The 20,010-nt window shown below is 37.0% G+C and overlaps 1 protein-coding gene across 1 annotated transcript; it reads right to left on the minus strand.

Annotated features, from left to right (window-relative positions):
* Positions 1 to 668: 668 nt before the first annotated feature.
* On the minus strand, positions 669 to 18,189 carry LOC149814659 (mannan endo-1,4-beta-mannosidase 2-like). The gene is made up of 5 exons (XM_089989354.1): positions 17,833 to 18,189; positions 15,843 to 16,040; positions 15,210 to 15,332; positions 1,925 to 2,136; positions 669 to 1,124 (listed from the first exon to the last, which is right to left on the minus strand). Exons 1-5 carry the CDS (start codon positions 18,184 to 18,186, stop codon positions 731 to 733), a joined length of 1,281 nt encoding a protein of 426 aa, XP_089845480.1. The 5' UTR covers positions 18,187 to 18,189; the 3' UTR covers positions 669 to 730.
* Between the last annotated feature and the right edge of the window lie 1,821 nt (positions 18,190 to 20,010).

Here is a 20,010-nt window from a genome sequence, read left to right on the forward strand (position 1 = left end):
AACTCCACCTAAATTTTGTCCTGTATGGAAGGACCTCTCTCTCAAAGCCCATCAATAGAGGACTAACTTTTTCCATTTTTGAAAACATATGATGCGGAATTATTTACTTTCTTACTATTTCATTAATTATTTCGCTTTACAAGTATGTATACTCAAACTATTTCTAGATTTTTATATTTTTAATCAGCCAATATTTTTTTGACATTTCTCCAAGAAAAAACTTATATCCAAAGAAATTTTCCTTGTCAAGAAATTCCTATTTGTATCTGTGATCCAAACAAAGCCTAAGGCACAAACAGCCATATTCAACCCATAGTGATAAAGCATCCAATACTCTCTCTCTCTCTCTCTCAGCATCCTTCTAAAGCAAAAAGGGGCATTGATATCATGATATGGGATAGTCAAACATGGCATAAAGAAAGAGAGTGCAATATGCCTTTCCACCCGTTATTTAAACAAGTCCTTGAGCCCAAAAAGACTACTGAACCTTACAGTTAATGATCAACTAAACCTACTAAGAATATCCACTCAGATACCAACAAACTACTAGAACCTGTGAATTTGAAGAATCATTCAAGCAGCTATGTATAATCTTACAAAACCAACCAAAATTTTCACATATCAAAACTTAATTTCCTATACTTGCACACTAAAGTGCATACAAAAGAAAAAAAAGAACAAAAGAATATAAACATGATCACTAAGAAGAAAAAACATATATTTGCCAACTTTATGGACATGAAGCCAGAAACTTGGATGAATTTTTTCCATGATGCAATGCTGCCAGCCTACAGGATTGTGTGGTTATGAGCTTGTACAAAGACGGTATTTTCCATGGAACAATCGCAAATGCATCTCCATACTCGTCCATGCCATCAACAAGAAACTGCCATGCCATTGCTCCTGCACCAGACCTCTTTGCCTTTGCAGATTTATACATTAACTTGTATACTTTTTTAAAATACAGATAGCGATGACCTGGTTGAAAGTTCATGGTCTTGGAAGATAACCCAAACTCAGTAAACAATACCGGCTTTTGCAACTCTTGATCTCCATCATCAATATGAGATGATATCCATTTTGACACAAAATCCATTTTCTCTTCAAAATTGAACTTGGGAAACCTGAAACAGACAACAGTTTGCATGCTTGGGATATTAGTTTTGCACAGGACCTTGTATTCTACAAGTGATGTAGATTTTGAAACAGAGTCTTTCACATGAAGAGCAGTTCATTGAAATTAGTGGATGATGTTAACTAATGGAACACAATAGTAGCATGCTTGACACCTTTGCTGATTGTACTCCATTTCTTTTCCCTTTCTAAGAAATTTTGGATAGCAGTTTCACTTTTGGAAAATATCTACAAAAGTAGCTAGTTATGGCTGGAACAATAAAATAAGCTTGCTTCTAAATTATGTATAGGGAACTCAAATTTTTATCCACATAATCTCCTCAAAAAAATTCTGTTTTCACACTTTAAATTTTCAATTATACTTTTGAAATATAAGAAAATGGATCCAATTCAACCTTCTTACATTATTTTTGGTATAATTATCACATCCTCGAGTTACAACAGTGCCATTTGAATACCTTTCCCCTTTTTTACATATTACCCATTAGACGATCAAAGGGCCATTACTCATGATGCAGCACTGATGGTCAGAGCAGCAGTTTGGATAGACAAGAATGACCAATAAAAGGAATAGGTATGCAACCATGTCCATCTATCTTCACGCCTTTTAATGCGGACTTTATAGTCTTGCAATAAACAGCAGGGTTGCATAAAAAATTGGCATCAAAGATAAATAAATAAAACCAAATGAATAGCCCATGGGACTTGATGCACCTTGTCGCTTTTCATGGCAAGACTTCCTTTTCCAAATATTTTTCTACAGATTGTTGGGAAGATCTGATGTACTTACCAGCTGTCAGGATATGTATGAACGGATGCAAAATCAATGGCTGAGATCTTAGAATTTTGAATAAAATCAGTGCCAAGGCTGCTTGCCCAATCTCCAGGATTGACATGGAATTTGCTGGTAGTTGCCGCACCATAGAAACCTTCCACTCCAACAGTTAACAGGTGGTTCTTGTCAATGGATTTCACAAATTCAGCCATTTCTTTAATCCAATCCTGCATTTCTTTAAATAGGTTATATTCATTAAATTACAGACTGCATTTTGTTGCATAAAGAATGACTTCCAAAATTATCCCTCCACATAATAACCAAACTGCTATTAAGAAGGTTCCCTTTTTTCCTTTCTGATTGGACAAGCAACAGATAGGCGAGAGTTCTGCAGTCCTACCAATTCATTGACAGGATAAAATTTGAAATGAATATAGCAAAAACTAACACTTGATTGCGTCCAATATACACAGATGGTTTACCAAGTAACAATAAGGGTATTAAAGTTGCTATTTTTACTCTCATTTCTTATCAACGATTATTATTTTCATATAAACTAAAGCAGATACTGGCCTATCTGGGCCAACAGAACAAGAAACGAGAATTTCAGCCTCATATGATTGGTGCATTTCCATTTCTTCAATGCAATGAGAGATCGTGTAACCACAGACTGAAAAATATAGACTCAGGGTATCATAGATGTAACTAAAAAAATATGTAAAAGAGACACCATGAGAAACATCCTTGTTAAAATATATGTACTCACACACACACACACATATATATATACATATATATACCAATAGGGGTATTTTTGTCTTTTCACATAATTGTTTTAGAAACAACTATTTCTTGTCAAATACTTTTTTAATTTATCATTTTTTATTTATTTTATTTTATTTCTTTTTAGCTACCATTGGGGGTCCCACATAAGGACGTTGGGACCCCAATGGTTATATTTATGACCGTTGGAGGCTCCCAACGTCCCTATGGGGAGCCCCCAATGGCTCTCATTTTTGGCCCCTCCTCACTTGTATAAATAGGGGTCTTTCTCCTTGTATTCTTTAAGTTCTTGAGCTCCATTTCAAAAAGAGCATTATTATTTTTAGTTGCTGCCTTCTTTAAGGCTTGTTTGTATTGTCCTATAGTGAACTTCTCTCTTATATCTCTCTCTTGTACTTGTTCATTGTAGGACATTGTGAATGCATTAAGCATTCTTTATATTTCCGCATACTTCATTACATAGTATCAGAGTCATACGATCCTTGAAAGTTGTAAGTGTGACATTCCTCTCCATTTTTTCTCTCACGTTGTTGATACGATGAAATCCAAAATCGGCTTATCCTTCAAGCTCAATGGAAAGAACTACATGATGTGGGCATCCGCGATGGAGAATAATCTCAAAGGTAAGAAACTTTGAGGTTATGTAATGAGTTTTATTCTGGAACCTAAATTAAAACCCATCAAGATCGAAGGAAGTCAAGAAAAGGCTCTTGAGGGAGATACTCGCCTCAAAGCAATCGAAGATTATCAAAAGAAGGTGGAAGATTGGAAGATTGAAAGATTAATCAGGCAAAAATTCTTGCTTGGTTCTTGAATAACGTTGAACTCAAGGTATGCACGAATATAGCTAAATTTCGCCGAGCTAATGAAGCTTGATTTTTTATGAAGGGTATGTATACCCAAAAAGATCTTGCAAGAGCATATTTCTTGCAAGAAAAAGTTAGAACCACCAAACAAGGTGATTTAAACATTCAAGATTACTATAGTGCCTTAAATTCACTATGGGATGAGTTGGCTCTTTTAGAGCTTAAATGAGTGCCTACGAAGGATGTTGAACTTAGACAAAAACAAATGGAGCAAGAAAGATTGTTTCAATTTTTGTTTGAGCTTCGTCCCGAATTTGAATAAGGTCTTCACCCTTTCATAGATTCACTCTTCCTCTTTTGGAGAATGTCATTGCCGAAATTACTCAAGAAGAAACTAGGTTCAGTATGAATAAAAGCATAGATGAAGTGCTTGCCGTATCTAAACCCGACAACAATGTTAAAACCTACAAGCCACCTCATTTTGGAAAACAAGGAAACTATAATGGAGGTAGAAAGATGATTGTATGTCATCATTGCTATGAGTCGGGTCATATTAAACCTGCTTGCCCAAAATTAAGTGAAACCTTCAAGCCCAAAGTAGCTTCCGTTTAAGAATCCAGCACAAAAAAAAAAGATGAAGGCAAGAGCGGAGATCTCAAAGAAACTCTTGGACAAATATCCATGGCTCTTCAACAAAATCTCAAGGCTACCTCATCTACATCGGGTGCAGTCATTGCCTCTACATCACCACTCGGTACATATTTTTGGATTTTAAATTTTAGGGCATCCTTTCATATGACTCTTCATGAAAATGCTTTAACCGATGTATACACCAATTTAAAAATGTCTTGTATCTCTGCGGACGATGAAACTTTTCTAAAAATAAAAGGTTTAGGAACACTAGATTCTAAAAACTCCTAAACTTTTTTTGTTCTAAAAGTAAGAGTGGTTCCAAAACTAAACCTAAACCTTTTTTCGGTTTCCCAAATTGTCGACCATGGATGTGAAATATCTTTCTCATCTAATGGTTGCTTTGTGCAGGATCTTCAGTCCGGAAAGCGGATTGGGCAAGGCTATAGGAAGAGAGACCTCTACTATATGGATCATTTGACTCTTCCTACAAACTCTTTTTGTACTTATGTCTAAGATAAAAATATTGAAACTTGGCATAAAAGACTTGGGCATCCAAGTTACTCTAAAATGTATCTTTTTCCTTTTGAAAACAAATTTTGTAAAGAAAAAGATATAAATTGCAAAGAAAGTATTTTTGAAAAAATGAAGTCTATTCAATTTCCAACTAGAACCTTTCTCTCGACAAGACCTTTTGAATTGGTGCACATGGATGTTTGGGGTCCATCTCCGGTTATATCTAAAGGTAGCTACTCATACTACGTAACTTTCATTGATGACTATACTAGATATTGAAAAGATGCGTCTGGATCTCAAGACCCGGACCCAATCCCTTTGTGCTTTAGTGTTTTATTTAACACATGCTCATTAATGGCATGCTGTAAATTTCATCCCTTATGTAAAGGGTATTTTTGTACCCTAATCAAATTGTATGTGTATATATCTAATGAAAAGAAACCGCAGACCCAATTCTTTGGGTTTCTGCAGCCACCGACTTCTCTCTCCCCCTCTACTCCTCTTCCTCTTGTGACTAACAGTGGATTATCATTTCTAACATGGTATCAGAGCTTCAGATCCTTCCTTGAAGATTGCGTTAAGCCTCTTTGCTATCGTCTAAGGTATTTTTCTCGGTTCACATCGTTTCTTCCTTCACAATCCATAATATTTCATTTCTTCTTCTCCTGTCTGTTTCTTTCTTCATTATTTTTTCTTTCATGCTGTTGCATCTGTTTTCTCTCACTAATCTCCTTTATCCACACATATTAGAATCTGTGTTTGCGTGATTTCAAAGATTGAAATCACGTCAAACTCGTTCTTCTTTTCTTCATATTGACGTCAAAACTGAATCTGACCTAAATAGATTTTTGTTCCACCTTGACTGATTAATATCCCTATATCTATCTCTCCACTTTGGAATTTCTCAATTTTTAGAAAGAAAACACGTTATTTGCATATTAACGAGTTTTCTTGTTGATCGCTACTTATTTTCCTTTACAACAGTTTTTTCTTTTCTTTACTGAATATTCTGTTCTCTATCTCGGGTCTGCAGTAAAAAAAAAAGACGGTCGAGTTCTCTGAAACTTCATTATTTGTTCTAAGTTTTTTTTTTATTCTGCTTGCTCAAAAGCGACTTCGGTTTCCGGTCTCCTTATCCTTCGCTTCCATTGACTATGGATTCATCTTCTTTTTCGCAATCTGTCCTTTCTTCCAATTTTCTCAGTCAGCTTGTGTTTGAACAATTCCAACTTTTTAACCTGGAAGAGACAAATCATCTCATTCATAAGGAGTCAGGATCTTTCTGGACATCTGGATAGATCTGTTCCTGTTCCTCCAGAGTTCATCTCACAAGAAGGCAAGAACGGGGAGGGTGACAATTCAATTACCTTTGTTAGAAATCCAGAGTATGTCTCATGGATAAAGCGAGATCAGGCTTTGGTTGCCTACATCACTTTCACTCTGTCACAGGAGGTGCTTGTGGCAATCCCAGATGACTGCTCAGTTATGTAGTTATGGCATCGTCTTGTTCAGACTTTTTCTCAAGTTTCTCAGGCTAAAATTTTATTTTAAAGAAAGAATTTCAAATACTGAGAAAGGACTCCATGACAGTCATGGAGTACCTAAACAAAATGAAAACTATCACGGATCAGTTGGCTATCGTGGGTTGCACAGTCAGTGACAAAGATATGGTGCAACAGACTTTGAGCGGGCTGGGACCCGATTATCACATGATGGTTACCTCTCTGCGGTGTATGCCAGACTTACCTACATTTGAAGACCTTCGTGCTAAGCTCTTACAGTATGAGATGACCTTGAAGGGATTCTCCGAAGGTTCTCACAATCCCATTGGAGCACATGATGTTCTTGCTACAGGAGTTACTTATGGCCGAGGATGTGGCAGGTATGAATCTCAGGAAAAGGGAGGTCAAGAGAAGAATGGACAAGGAGCCCGTGGAATATTACCTACTCCCAGTATGCCTCCTAATCTGCAAAGGCAAAGAACAATACCTACCTGCTTTCTCTTTAACAAAAGGGGGCACATCAAAGCAAATTGTTGGTATAATTCGCAAAATAAGGGAAAACAATTGGAGGCAAGAAAGAGAACAGATACATTAAAGAATACTGGAGAAGTCAAAGAGTTGTTGTCGATCTTAGCTGAATTGAACATCAAACAAAATGATCAAGGTACTTGGTATGTTGATTCTGGTGCAGCCACTCATGTCACTGGTGATGCTGGTAAGCTCTTAAACCTTGTTCCTTATGTTGGTAGAAATAGTATTGTCATTGGAGATGGGTCTCATCACCATATTTCACACATTGAAAATTCTGTAATTCCTATGCCCAATTCTTCCCTTGCTCTTTCAAATGTCATTTATGCTCATAATATCAAGAAGAATATTGTTTAAGTTTCTAAATTTGTCGATGACATCAATGCCTTAGTTGAGTTTACTCCTTTTTCTGTTCATGTTAAGAACCTTCACACGAGGAAAACGTTCGTTGAAGGAAAACGGCAAGGGAATATGTACGTGTTCCAAGAGAATCCTTCCTCTCGTGTTCAGCTCGTTGATTCCATCTTGAAGCTCACATCATCATCTTCAGCTCCTCTTGAGAGTGTCCTTAATATTTCTGAATGTATTGAGCCGAATCTTTGGCATGGTCGTCTGGGTCATTGTAGTAGTCGTTTTATCGATAAGCTTGTTTCAAGCAGTCTTATTCCTAAGTCAAGTCTGAATTTAAGTGTCGATAATAAAAAGTATTCTAGTTGTCTTCAGTGTAGTTCTTCCTTTTCATTTCATTAATAAAAGAGCTTCAAAACCATTTAAAATTATATGTTCTGATGTTTAGGGTTCGGCTCCAGTTCCTTCCACGTCTGGCACTAGATATTATCTCATTTTTGTCAATAGCTATTCTCGATATACACAGATCTTCTTTATGAAAAATAAATCTGAAACCTTAAAATTGTTTCAGAATTTTCACTCATTTGTTCAAAATAAATTCTCTGAGAATATTACTTGTTTCTAATGTGATGGAGGGGGTGAGTTCTCTTCAAATGACTTTATTAATTTCCTTCAGACAAATGGAATAAGTAGGCAGGTGTCTTGCCCTCATACACCTCAACAGAATGGAATTGTTGAACGCAAGCATCGCGATATTGTCGAAAGTGCAATGAGCATGATAGTAATCTTCCAGTTACCTTCTGGGCAGAGGCTTTTCATACGGCAGTCTATCTCATAAATCGATTGCCCATGAATATCCTGGAAAACAAATCACCCCATTTCTCTCTGAATGGTGTGCACCCAAATTATCATGATCTGCGTGTGTTTGGGTGCGTATGTTATGTTCATATTGACAGTTCAATGCGGAACAAGTTTCAGGATAAAGCCTTATAGTGCAGATTTGTGGGATATGCTGATGATTACAAAGGATACAGATGCTATGATCCTGTGAGTAAGCGCATCAAGATATCTAGAAATGTTGTGTTTGATGAATCAAATTTTGGTCATAATGTTGACACTCCTGAAATTGAAATTTATCATCCTTGGTTGAACTCAGATCGCTTTTCTAGTATTGATGGTGTTTGTTCTTCAGACTGTAATCAAAGAGATGAGGGAAATGTGTCCACTACAGCGCAAAGAACATAGGAAAATGTGATCTTTGAACCGTCATTAGCCCCCGACAGGTATAAAGGCATTGTTTACTCTCGACGTGAGGAGACATTTCCCAGCTCTAATAAGGAATTGAATTCTCCTTCTGTTTCCATTTAATCTCCTGTTCACAGAAGGTCTACCCGGCCTCAACACCCTATTGATAGGTGGGTTAGTTATGAGAACTTCATAATGGATTTTCAACTCTTCTTAACCTCTTTGAGCAAGGAAAATCAACCCACCACGTTTTATCAAGCAATAAATTCTAAAAGATGGATTGAAGCTATGAACGAAGAAATGAAGGCTCTTCATGAGTGTGGCACTTAGGATATTGTTCCCAGACCACACAATCGAAATGTGGTTGGTTCAAAGTGGGTATATAAGATAAAGTACAAGTCGGATGGTACTATCGAACGATACAAAGCTAGACTGGTTGCCAAAGGCTTCACACAGGAGCAAGGACTAGACTATGATGAGACCTTCAGTCTAGTCATGAAAATGGGCATTATCCGCATTATATTATCATTGGTTGTTGAACACCAGTGGACTCTCGGTCAACTGGATGTAAAAAATGCATTTCTCCATGAAACTCTGAAAGAGGAAGTATACATGGAACAACCCACTGGGTTTGCCGAAGAGAATTCCAAAGAATACGTGTGCAGGTTAAAGAGAGCTATATATGGTCTGAAGCAGGCATCTCGATCATGGTTTGACAGTTTCTCTCTTGAAGTAGAAAAATATGGTTTTAGTCGGTCACTTCTTGACCATTCTCTTTTCATATTCAAATGCAAAGATATAGTTACCCTGTTATTGATATATGTTGATGACATTATCATCACAGGTAACTCTGATGAATATATTGAACAGGTCAAAGAAACTTTGAATCATAGATTTAAGATGAAAGATCTTGGTAAACTGCGATACTTCCTTGGAGTAGAAGTTGACAGGACTCCTGAAGGCATGACACTTACTAACACAAGTATATTGTTGATGTTCTTAGCAAAGCAGGTATGACAGATTGCAAGCCTCTAAGCACACCCAGTGTACCTCAAGAAACTCAGCTCCCAAGATGGAGATTTGTATGAGGACCCTACAGGATATCGCAGAGTAGTAGGAATGCTTCAATATCTTACCTTCACTCGGCCTAACATTGTCTATTCGATCAATCAGGTATCTCAGTTCATGCATGAACTGCATATTAGACATATAGAAGTTGTTAAACGCATTCTTCGATATTTAAAGGGAACTATTGGAGATGGTCTTAGGATACTGTGTTTTCACAGATGTAGATTGGGTAGGAGATCCAGATGAGCGTAGATCAGTCTCAGTATACTGTGTTTTCATTGGCCTAAATCTTGTCTCCTGGAGTAGTAGGAAACAAAAGGCCATAGCCAGGTCGAGCACAGAAGCAGAATATAGATCAATGGCAGCTGCAACAGCCGAAGTAACATGGATCCGGCATCTGTTGGCAGAAGTAGGAGAATCGATTTCTAAAAGCATTCACTTGTGTGACAATCAAAGTGCTATCAACATGTCATTCAATCCTATCTACCACAGTCGTGCCAAGCATATTGAAATTGATCAACATTTTGTAAGGCAGAAGGTCGAAGAGAAGGAATCGAACCAGAATACGTTCGGACTGCTGATCAAGTTGCTGACTTGTTTATAAAAGGACTTGTCAAAGACAAATTTTGGATGTTAAAAGGCAAGTTGTTCATGGTTCAAAACCATGTACAACTTGAGGGAGGGTGAAAAGATGGGCCTGGATCTCAAAACCCGGACTCGGACCCGGACCCAATCCCTTTGTGCTTTAGTGTTTTATTTAACACATGCTCATTAATGGCATGTTGTAAATTTCATCCCTTATGTAAAGGGTATTTTTGTACCCTAATCAAACTGTATGTGTATATATCTAATGAAGAGAAACTGCAGACCCAATTCTTTGGGTTTCTGCAGCCACCTACTTCTCTCTCCCCCTCTACTCCTCTTCCTCTTATGACTAACAGTGGATTACCATTTCTAACATATATATATGGATTTATTTTCTTGATCTTAAATCGGAAGTTTTTTCTTCCTTTAAAGAAATTTGTATGAAAATTCAAAATCAATTTCAAAGTGGCATATCCATTCTTAGATCCGATTCTAGAGGAGAATACTTATCTAATGAATTTCAAAATTATTTAAAGCAAAATAGAATTTGCCATCCAAGACCATGTCCTAGAACTCCACAATAAAATGGATTGGCGGAGAGAAAACATAGGCATATTATAGAAACCGCTAAAACATTACTCATTTCTAAAAATATTCCTAAAAATTTTTGGGCCGAAGTCGTCTTAACTTCCACTTATTTGATCAATTGAATGTCATCTTCAAATTTAAAGAATATCTCTCCTTATGAAAAACTTTTTAAAATAACACCTGATTTCAATCGCCTTTGTATTTTTTGTTGCAAATGCTTTCTTCTTTTACATAAAAGAGATAAGTTGTCTCCAAAGGCAATTGAATGTATTTTTCTTGATTATGGCCAGAATAAAAAAGGCTATAGGTATTTTGATTACAAAAACAACAAACTATATGTTTCAAAAGATGTGACCTTTTTAGAAGATGAGAATGGATTTGAAAACCTAGACAAACAAGATGAAATTGACTATATATTTTTATATGATCTTGCTCCAATGGAAGATATGCATGATGATTCTTTGAATCATTTTGAAGTAATAGATGATACACATGATGTATCGAATATTGAAACATCACCAAGTAATGGTGATATCATTGATAAAGATCTCTACGTTTATACCCGACGTGAACAAGAAAGACCTATTAGTGCTTTGAAAAAAAATTCTCAAATTAATGAATCTTAGGAAGAAACCCCTCTTAAGCGATCTACTAGATGAATTACTTACACCTAACTATAGGGCTTGTCTCATAATTTTACATTTATATCATGAACCAACCCATTATAATCAAGCAAAAAATATTTCACATTGGATTGATGCCATGAAAATAGAACTAGATGCTCTCAAAAGGGCTAACACTTGAAAAATAGTTGATCTTCCTTCAAACAAAAAATCTATTGGATGTCGGGGGGGTTTAAAGTTAAGACTAAAAGTGATGATTCCTTAGAATTATATAAGGCAAAATTAGTAGCTAAGGGATATTCACAAGAATATGGTATTGACTACGAGAAAACCTTTGCCTCTGTAGCTAGAATGACTAGTGTTAGAACATTAATAGTTGTTGCATTAACAAAAAAATGGCCTATATATCAATTAGATGTTAAAAATGTCTTCCTTAATAGAAAACTAAATGAAGAAGTTTATATAGATTCTCCGCTGAGATATAATGTTGGATAAGGTCAAACTCTTAAACTCTTAAAAACATTATATGGTCTTAAACAAGCTCTCAAAGCTTGGTATGATAGATTTAGTAATGTCATGATTAATCTAGGTTTTCGCTCATGCTACATTGACATTGCTCTTTTTGTTAAAAATGCAAGATTTAGTATTATTGTGCTTTTACTGTATGTTGATGATATGATTATTACAGGAAATGATCAAGTTGGCATTTGCAATGTTAAAAATATGTTAAAAGATAACTTTGATATGGTTGACTTAGGATTCCTAAGATATTTCTTAGGCATTGAAGTTGCATACTCTCCAAGAGGTCATATACTTTTGCAAATGAAGCTTGCTGCAGATATATGTTTCAAATCTGGGATTTCAGATGACAAGAGGGCAGAGACTCCTGAAGTGATCAATGCTAAATTAAGGCTGGAGGATGGTGTTCTTTTAGAAGATCACACACCCTACAGACAACTTATTGTTTCTCTCACATATCTGACCATTACCAGACCAGACATTATGCATGTTCTTCACTCTACTAGCCAGTTTCAGCAAGCTCCTACAACTGTGCATATGAGTGATGTTTTACTGATTGTCAGATACATCAAAAATACCATCACTAAAGGGTTATTTATATCCTCAACCTCTTCCTTAAATTTACTTGCTTATACTGATGAAGATTTGGGAGGCAACCCTAATGATAGAATCTCAACTACTGGGCTTTGTGTATTTTTAGGAGATTCTTTAATTTTCTGGAGATGCAAGAAGCAAAAGAAAGTCTCGCTATCCTCTACTGAAGCTGAATACAGGGCTATGACAACTACGACAATGGAACTTGTATGGATACGAAGTCTTCTCAAAGATATAGGTGTAGACATCTCTAGACCTTCGAAGTTGTGTTGTGACAACAAAAGTGTCATTTATATCGCCAACAATCACACCTTACATGAGCGCACCCAGCACATAGAGATGGACTATCACTATGTTCGTGATGAATATCTGAGAGGGACAGTCACCCTGCCATATGTCACATTTGAATATCAACTGACGGACTTCTTCACTAAAGCCCTTCTTGTTCTCCGTTTTATTTTCATACTTGGCAAACTTTCGGTCATCTCCCTGTAAAGTTTGAGGGGGGGTATTAAAATATATATATGTGTGTGTGTGTGTGAAATACCCGATAGTCGTATTTTCGTCTTTTTACATAATTGTATTAGAGACAACTATTTCTTGTCAAATACTTTTTTAATTTATCACTCTATTTTTCCTTTTATTTCTTTTTAGCTACCATTGGGGGTCCCACATAAAGACGTTGGGACCCCAACGGTCATATTTATGACCGTTGGGGGCTCCCAACGTCCCTATGGGGAGCCCCCAATGGCTCTCCTTTTTGGCCCCTCCACACTTGTATAAATAGGGGTCTTTCCCCTTGTATTCTTTAAGCTCTTGAGCTCCATTTCAATAAGAGCATTATTATTTTTAGTTGTTGCCTTCTTTAAGGCTTGTTTGTATTGTCCTATAGTGGACTTCTCTCTTATATCTCTCTTGTACTTGTCCATTGTAAGACATTGTGAATGCATTAAGCATTCTTTATATTTCTGCATACTTCACTACAATCTTGATGCAATGTTAATCACAGTCCGCACCAAGAAGTAATCCCTATAAAGGATGGCCACTTAGCCTGATAAAGAAAAGACACATCTCAAACAGCCTGCAACAAGTCCCCTGTTGCCGGCTATGTTTTAAGCGAAGGCCAGCTAGAAACTTGTGTTGCTTGCAATAAGCCAATAAGTCACAGAAAGATCAATCCAAGAACAAATCAGAAGTATTTATTGTAACCTCTACTAGAGCTTTGTATGCTATGCTTGTTGAAGCCTATTCTCATAGAGCTACATTGCACATTTTAGGATGAAATGCGATTATTGCAAATTTTGTAGTACAAGGTATTGAGGGGGTGTTTGTTTCAGGCATGAGAAAGAGAAACACAAATCTCATGTAATTTGTGTTTCGCCTGATAGTGGAATCCTATGAAATAATTTTCATAAGAAACAATCTTGTTTTATGTTTGTTTCATGTTAAGTGAGAAAGTCATAAGGCAAGTGACATGCAAAAAGTAACAATTTTGCATTGATTTACTGTGAGAGATGTGATTTCCTTTTGAACTGGCGAGTGAATAGTTAATGGGTCCCACATGCAGAAAAGTAAGCTTTTTGCATTTATAAAAGGAACCCAATGTGAGAAAAGATGGTGGGATAACTCTTCCCGAGGTGGGGAGGTATGATCCCATTTTCATATGAAATGAATGGTCAAAGTGAAAATAATTTATTTTTTACCATTTCCCACAAAAAAATGGCATGCTTGTTTCATGTGAGAAAGGGGACCATTTCATACCAAAATGGCCCCTTCTCTCACCAAAATGGGTGAAACAAATGCATCCTAAAAGATTGGCTTAAGCAAGAAAGATACAAAGTTCAAATATCGTGACCTCATTCTTTCTTCAAGATGCATAGCACAAATTTCCCAACTGAAGGGTTGATTCAGCTATATGAATTACACAGATGTTCTTCATTGCCACTATGCTACAACTAGGTTAAACCACTTGGTGGGTGAGTGGGAATCAGAGAATAGGAATGTCACTAATTTTGTCTTTATATAGACTAATTATGATCTGTTTTATCAGGATATCAATGGTGTTTAAAAATGTCCTCAGTGACCATTTTCTTGCCATGAGTTGATTTTTAGAATTTTCAGGTACAACTGGAATAGTGCTTGGAGAAATCCGTAATTTTCTCTTTAGCTTTAAAAGTGCAACCTTAAACTCATTTCTACATATGACAGTACATACTTATCTCTCACACAAAAATTAGGATTTTTGATAACCCATCGTGTTTTATGGTCTGCCATACATCCTAAATGAACAACTAAACTTTATGCTAATATCACCCAGCATTAAAAGAAACCATGATGAATCCATGTTTTATCATTGTTGAAGCTAGATTTGTCCCATTCAAAGAATAGTTGATCATTACATGTTTGCACTAAAGATAGGCCTTGATTCATCAGCAAATTTCATGTCATCGATGCATTTGAGATTGTTCACCATAAAGTTAGCATCAGAAAAACTCGTTCAGCTCAGATAGGAACTTTTTCCATAAATAATGTTGTGATCTGATATTCCTGTTTTTCATCTTTGTTTTATGATTCCTTTGTAAAGCTCAACTGCCTGCCTACATGTGGTGATTTCTTAAAATTTGCATAAATTGTCTCATGAGACATCAGCCAATCTGTCATAAGAGCTAGTGTCATATAAAAGGGAATGCAAACAGATTGCTTCGCAAGTTCAATTTAACCATCCTTTTTGGACCATTAATGGCTTGTGAAACTGGTGCCCAAATTGGCTGATCTTATATAGTTAAACTTAATGTATCCATTCACCAGTCAAATAAATATTAGATTCATAGTGAAAGGTCTGGACAGACTCTGCATCAGTAGTATGTTAGGTTATCTCCAGCTAGATCATGACACTTTATCAATTAAAATTAAATTTCCAAAATAGGTAAAAGTGGAAGAAAGACAGGGAACAAGAAGGACTTACTTGAAGAGAATTACCAGAAGGATCAGATGCACAACGAGGCTCATTGATTAATTCCCATGCAAAAATTGTAGGATCATCTCTATATTCAACTCCTGTAAAGCTATTCCTCCTTGTCAACATTGTCTGTAGATAAACAAGCAAAGATATAAATATATACTATAACCCACCTGCTACTAGTTTATAGTCATCAGAACCATACTTACCTTAAATTGTAAGGATAAACATAACCCACCTGACTCTGATTTGGCAAGCCCTTTCACATGCATATACAAATCAGATAAATGAGACATTATCAAAAGTGCACATGGATCCAGATCAGATTAAATTGGATCTGGCCTTGGATTTGGTTCACGCACATGTAATTTTGTTTTCAAAATGACCCAGACAACAAATGACATCTATCCAAACCGGACCTATTTACCATTTGGAGTATTCTTTGTACACCGACATCCTGCTCAGGTGAGTCAGGGAGGTACCTTACTCCAATCCAAGCCATTGACAGAATTAGCTGACTGCATAAGTATGGATATAACCAGGCCGGTCGATGTTGGACAAATGCATACATATGTAGGTATCAACTATCCCCATGTTTGAAATAATCTCAAATTGCTGGAGACAATTCAATTCAGTTACCTTTATGTAATTCTTGAAATGTTGTCTGATGGATGGATCGAAGAAGAAAGAATCATTGGATGTGCTTGAAGATATGCCTTCTTCCCATGCCCATCGAACATACTGAGCTTTACCCCCAAATGCGTGCAAATTGTTAACCAGACTGAGGATTAACCTGATCCCATGGTGCCGTGCTACTGTAATGACTTGATCCAATGCCTACCAAAGCGTTACTTTATTACCAAATAGAAAAAGTTTTCTACACACACAAACTGCAGAGACCAAAAAAATACATATGTTCATAATTGAAACTCCCATTGGAGTGCTATTTTTATTTTGTTATCTCAATTACAGCACTCAGGCATTAGAGAGAATACACAAGAATGGTGAATAAGCAATCAAAATGATGTTAGGAGCATTATATTTGGAACATAAATCATATACTAATGATATGCACGGAAGTTTCATATTGAAAATTTTGGAAAATCATTATCTACCACCTAAATCCTATACATACTGATAAATTGGGAAAATGATTATTAGTACCAAAATCCTATCTGTCAAGGTTAGTTGCATATTTGTTTTCTTATTATGTTTGGGTCTTCTTTCAGCTTACCGTATCGTCAAGACCAGAGTTACCAGAAGCTTCTTAGATAAGTGGGAAACCCGTTTCCTAGAATCTCGCTTCAGAAGCAAGGTACTCCGCGCTTCCGAAACTTGATGGGAATCTCGATTCTCCCATGCTTTTCACAGACTTCATTTTTCTTCTTTGTTTTTTCATGTTTTTTTCACTCTACTTTTCATATTTTTTATGTGTTTCCTCTCACGCTTCTCACTCACTTCCATGTGCTTTCTCTAAATTGGCAATCATCATTTTTAGATTTTGTTAAAAAATTATTTTTTACAGTAAAAAATCATGAAATTTAAGAATAGTCACTTTTATTTTAGTTTTTATTTGTGTTCCATTTCGATTCTCATTCAATTCTTATATTGCTTTTTTTATTCCTCGCTTCCTGTTTCCTATACATTTTAAAATGCATTGCTTCTCGCTTCCACTTCCCGCATCGTTTCCCGCTTCTGCTTCCTAGTCTGGCAACCTTGGTCAAGACTCATTTTCATCTGAAGACCATACTAGAATTAAGCCCGATAATGAGAACAGCATCAAATTAAAATCTGCTGACACAGTGAAAGGAGTTACAACGCATAAACTGCACTATCAATTTGTATCATTTATTTTTGCATTGTAAGTTGAGGATTCTAAAAGCCATGAGCTCTTACTACCCTAGATGCAATTAAGGGCCTGTTCCAGCATTTACCATATTACAGAAGAGCTGCATCATGTCTATGATACAGAGCTCACTCATCTATACTTTGCCACTAATCAAGTGAGTTTGGACATTTTGATCCAGTCAAAGTGAGACCATTCAGAATGATCCAGTCAAAGTGAGATGATTCACAATATCATCAATTAACTAGCTTCCTTGGATGCTATTGTGATGTTTGCAACCTGATCAACATCTAAGGTACAGGGCACCTATCTTCATGTGTAATTCGAGGTTCATTTCATCTACCATGAGTAATCAATGCTCCAACAAGTTTTAGCACTTCTATTAGTAGTTATAGAATGAGACCTCTTATAAGTTCATCTTAAGCATTCACAAGACTTGGAAGAAGATATCTGATCTGGATTGAGATACTACCAAGATGCAACCCTTGTTCAATTAACAGTATTTATCATTACCTAATGTAATTAGGTCAGTGGTGATCTATCTTCTTTAGATTCTCTTTCTGGTACCTTTAGTTGCTCAATAAGATTATTTGAAAGAAGCTTGTATTGAACTAACAAATTAAAAGCCAAAAACAGTTCCTACTCTGGATTCAAAAGAAATATATAAAAAGCAGATATTTACAAAGACAACTTGTGAAGGTGCTATCACGATTACAGAAATTCAAATCAATCATGATTAAAGTGCAATGGAAAGGAAGAAAACAAAAACAGAAATCGGATTACCTTAAATACACGGTCATCGAATTTTCCCGGAGAGAGTTGCAGGGCATTGTATCCAGCATCATTGAAAGCCCAAGTTCTGCAAACAGTGAGCCCCATCTTGGCACCAGCTTGAAGCATTTTCGTTACTCTAGGCCTACTGTACTCCTCCACAGCCTGATCCATTAACCAGTAAGAGTTCCATCCATTAACATAGAGTGCCTTCCCTCCCACAACAAAATGAGTCCCATTTCTTCCCACGAATTCCATCTTTGGCTCCCCAAAGTAAAATCTTAGACCCCCCAAAGTCATGTAAATGAAAGCAACACATGATGCAAACCCAAGAAGCGGGTAGAAGAGTCCATTTCCTGCCAACATTCTGGGGACCCCAAAGAGAACACAAAACTAACTGAAAATCTCTTAACAACCCAATACTGGTGCTGCCAAATCTGTGGCAACAAATGGAACCCCAGATCGGCAAACTTGCCAATCTGCCTATGTGAGGGCCCACAGTTCTAAATCTGGCTTTCTGGTATCAATGACCAACCCAGATTTATTGGCGCAGTTGTGAAGTTCGCAGTTGGTTAACAACCAAGTCTGGGACAAGAAAGAAATATGAATCCTTTCCACGTCAATACAAGTTTCCCCAGTTGGCTGCTACGATCTAGAGCGCCAAGTTTGGTGTACCAAGCAGGCTAAATAGAGTGGTCCACAGCCAGAGTTGAGCAAAATGGTGAGATGGGTCATGAAACTTCTGAAGTGTAACCACCATTGGCCTGAACTCTCCAAGTTTCTACTATTGAGAGAGAGAGAGAGAGAGAGAGGGAGAAATGATCATACAGCCTCAATGGGACCGGTTATCGATGCAGAGAACAAACGGAGAGAGAGAGAGAGAGAGAGAGAGAGAGAGAGAGAGAGAGAGTATTCACACACAATCTGAATGTTTGGCAAGGTACAAGGCAAGTTTCAAGACGTTGGACACCGAATCTTTTTTTTTAATGGGTTATCTTTTTCTCTGAATTGTCAAAGCAAAATTTCTAGTTTCAACATGGACTTGGGTCACCTGCTGTCTCCTTTTTCTCCCCCTGTTCTTCAGGACTTCTTTTAGTTCAAATTTCAAGCTTTAGAAGTTAAATTCGAGGGATTTCAAGAGAGGAAGTTCATTTGTCATAATCTAATCAATAAGGACTCAAAGGGCTTATTGAAAAGAAAATTGCAGGAGGGGGCCAAGACAGTCCAGCAGCTGATTCCAATGCAAGGCTGTCAAACAGGCACAGAGAGAGACCTATTATTTTTATGTAAATCGTCTCAACAAAGACCACTTTAATTTCTTTGGACGCAAGGCTCAACCCAAGCTCACCAACCAAGTTTCCATACGCGACAAAAGGGGAAATGCTATCTTCCCTGTTAATTGAATGCCAAGAAAGGTCGGATTCCACATCTCTCTTTATGGTAGGCACGAAGGGAAGCAACTTGACACCTTTTTTTTTCTTTTCTTTTCCTTTTTTTCCTTATAATGTTTTGGTCTTAATTTACGTATGCAGCGCTGCGATGTGAACCAATACGTGGTTTATGAATAAAGTTCCATTAGTGGTAGATTCATACTGGGTTCAGCAGGTCAAGAAGGCTTTGATAAATCAACCATTCTTCCAAATAAAAAAGAAAACCAAAGAATTATGAAGAGCTAGCACAACATGCGGACATGTCTCCCAATTCCTTTAGTGGGAATTAAGGTGAAATGACATAGATTTTAGTTGCATGTGAAGGTTTGAGAAACCACTCTTTTTTTCTACAGACAAAGCTGGGGTTAGGCAGACCCCTACCAGTTATACAACCATACCATTGGGATTCGAACTTGCAATGCCCCAACACAAGTTGGTGTGCAGTCCTGCCACCCGTTGGTTTTGAGAAACCATACTCGACCACTCCTTGGGATTGTTGTAATACTTTCCTTGGTAAAAATCTCTTAAATAATTTGTGATGAATGTTGCATTATGTTTTTTTTAAGCGAAATGTAATCCCTCATCACTGATCGCACATCGGCAGTCCTCCTGTTCATAAAACCCTCGAGGTCGCCCCTCTACCCACCGGAGAGTACACCTAGCTTTAAACTTGAAGTAAGAGATGCCATGGGTAGGGATGCACACGAGCCAGGTTTGAGTCGAGCTTGGGCTGGCTCGGCTCGAGAAGAAATTTTGTCTG

The sequence above is a fragment of the Nuphar pumila genome, chromosome 15, assembly GCF_984573655.1.
Source record: "Nuphar pumila chromosome 15, dmNupPumi1.hap1.1, whole genome shotgun sequence".
Taxonomy (NCBI): Eukaryota; Viridiplantae; Streptophyta; class Magnoliopsida; order Nymphaeales; family Nymphaeaceae; genus Nuphar; species Nuphar pumila.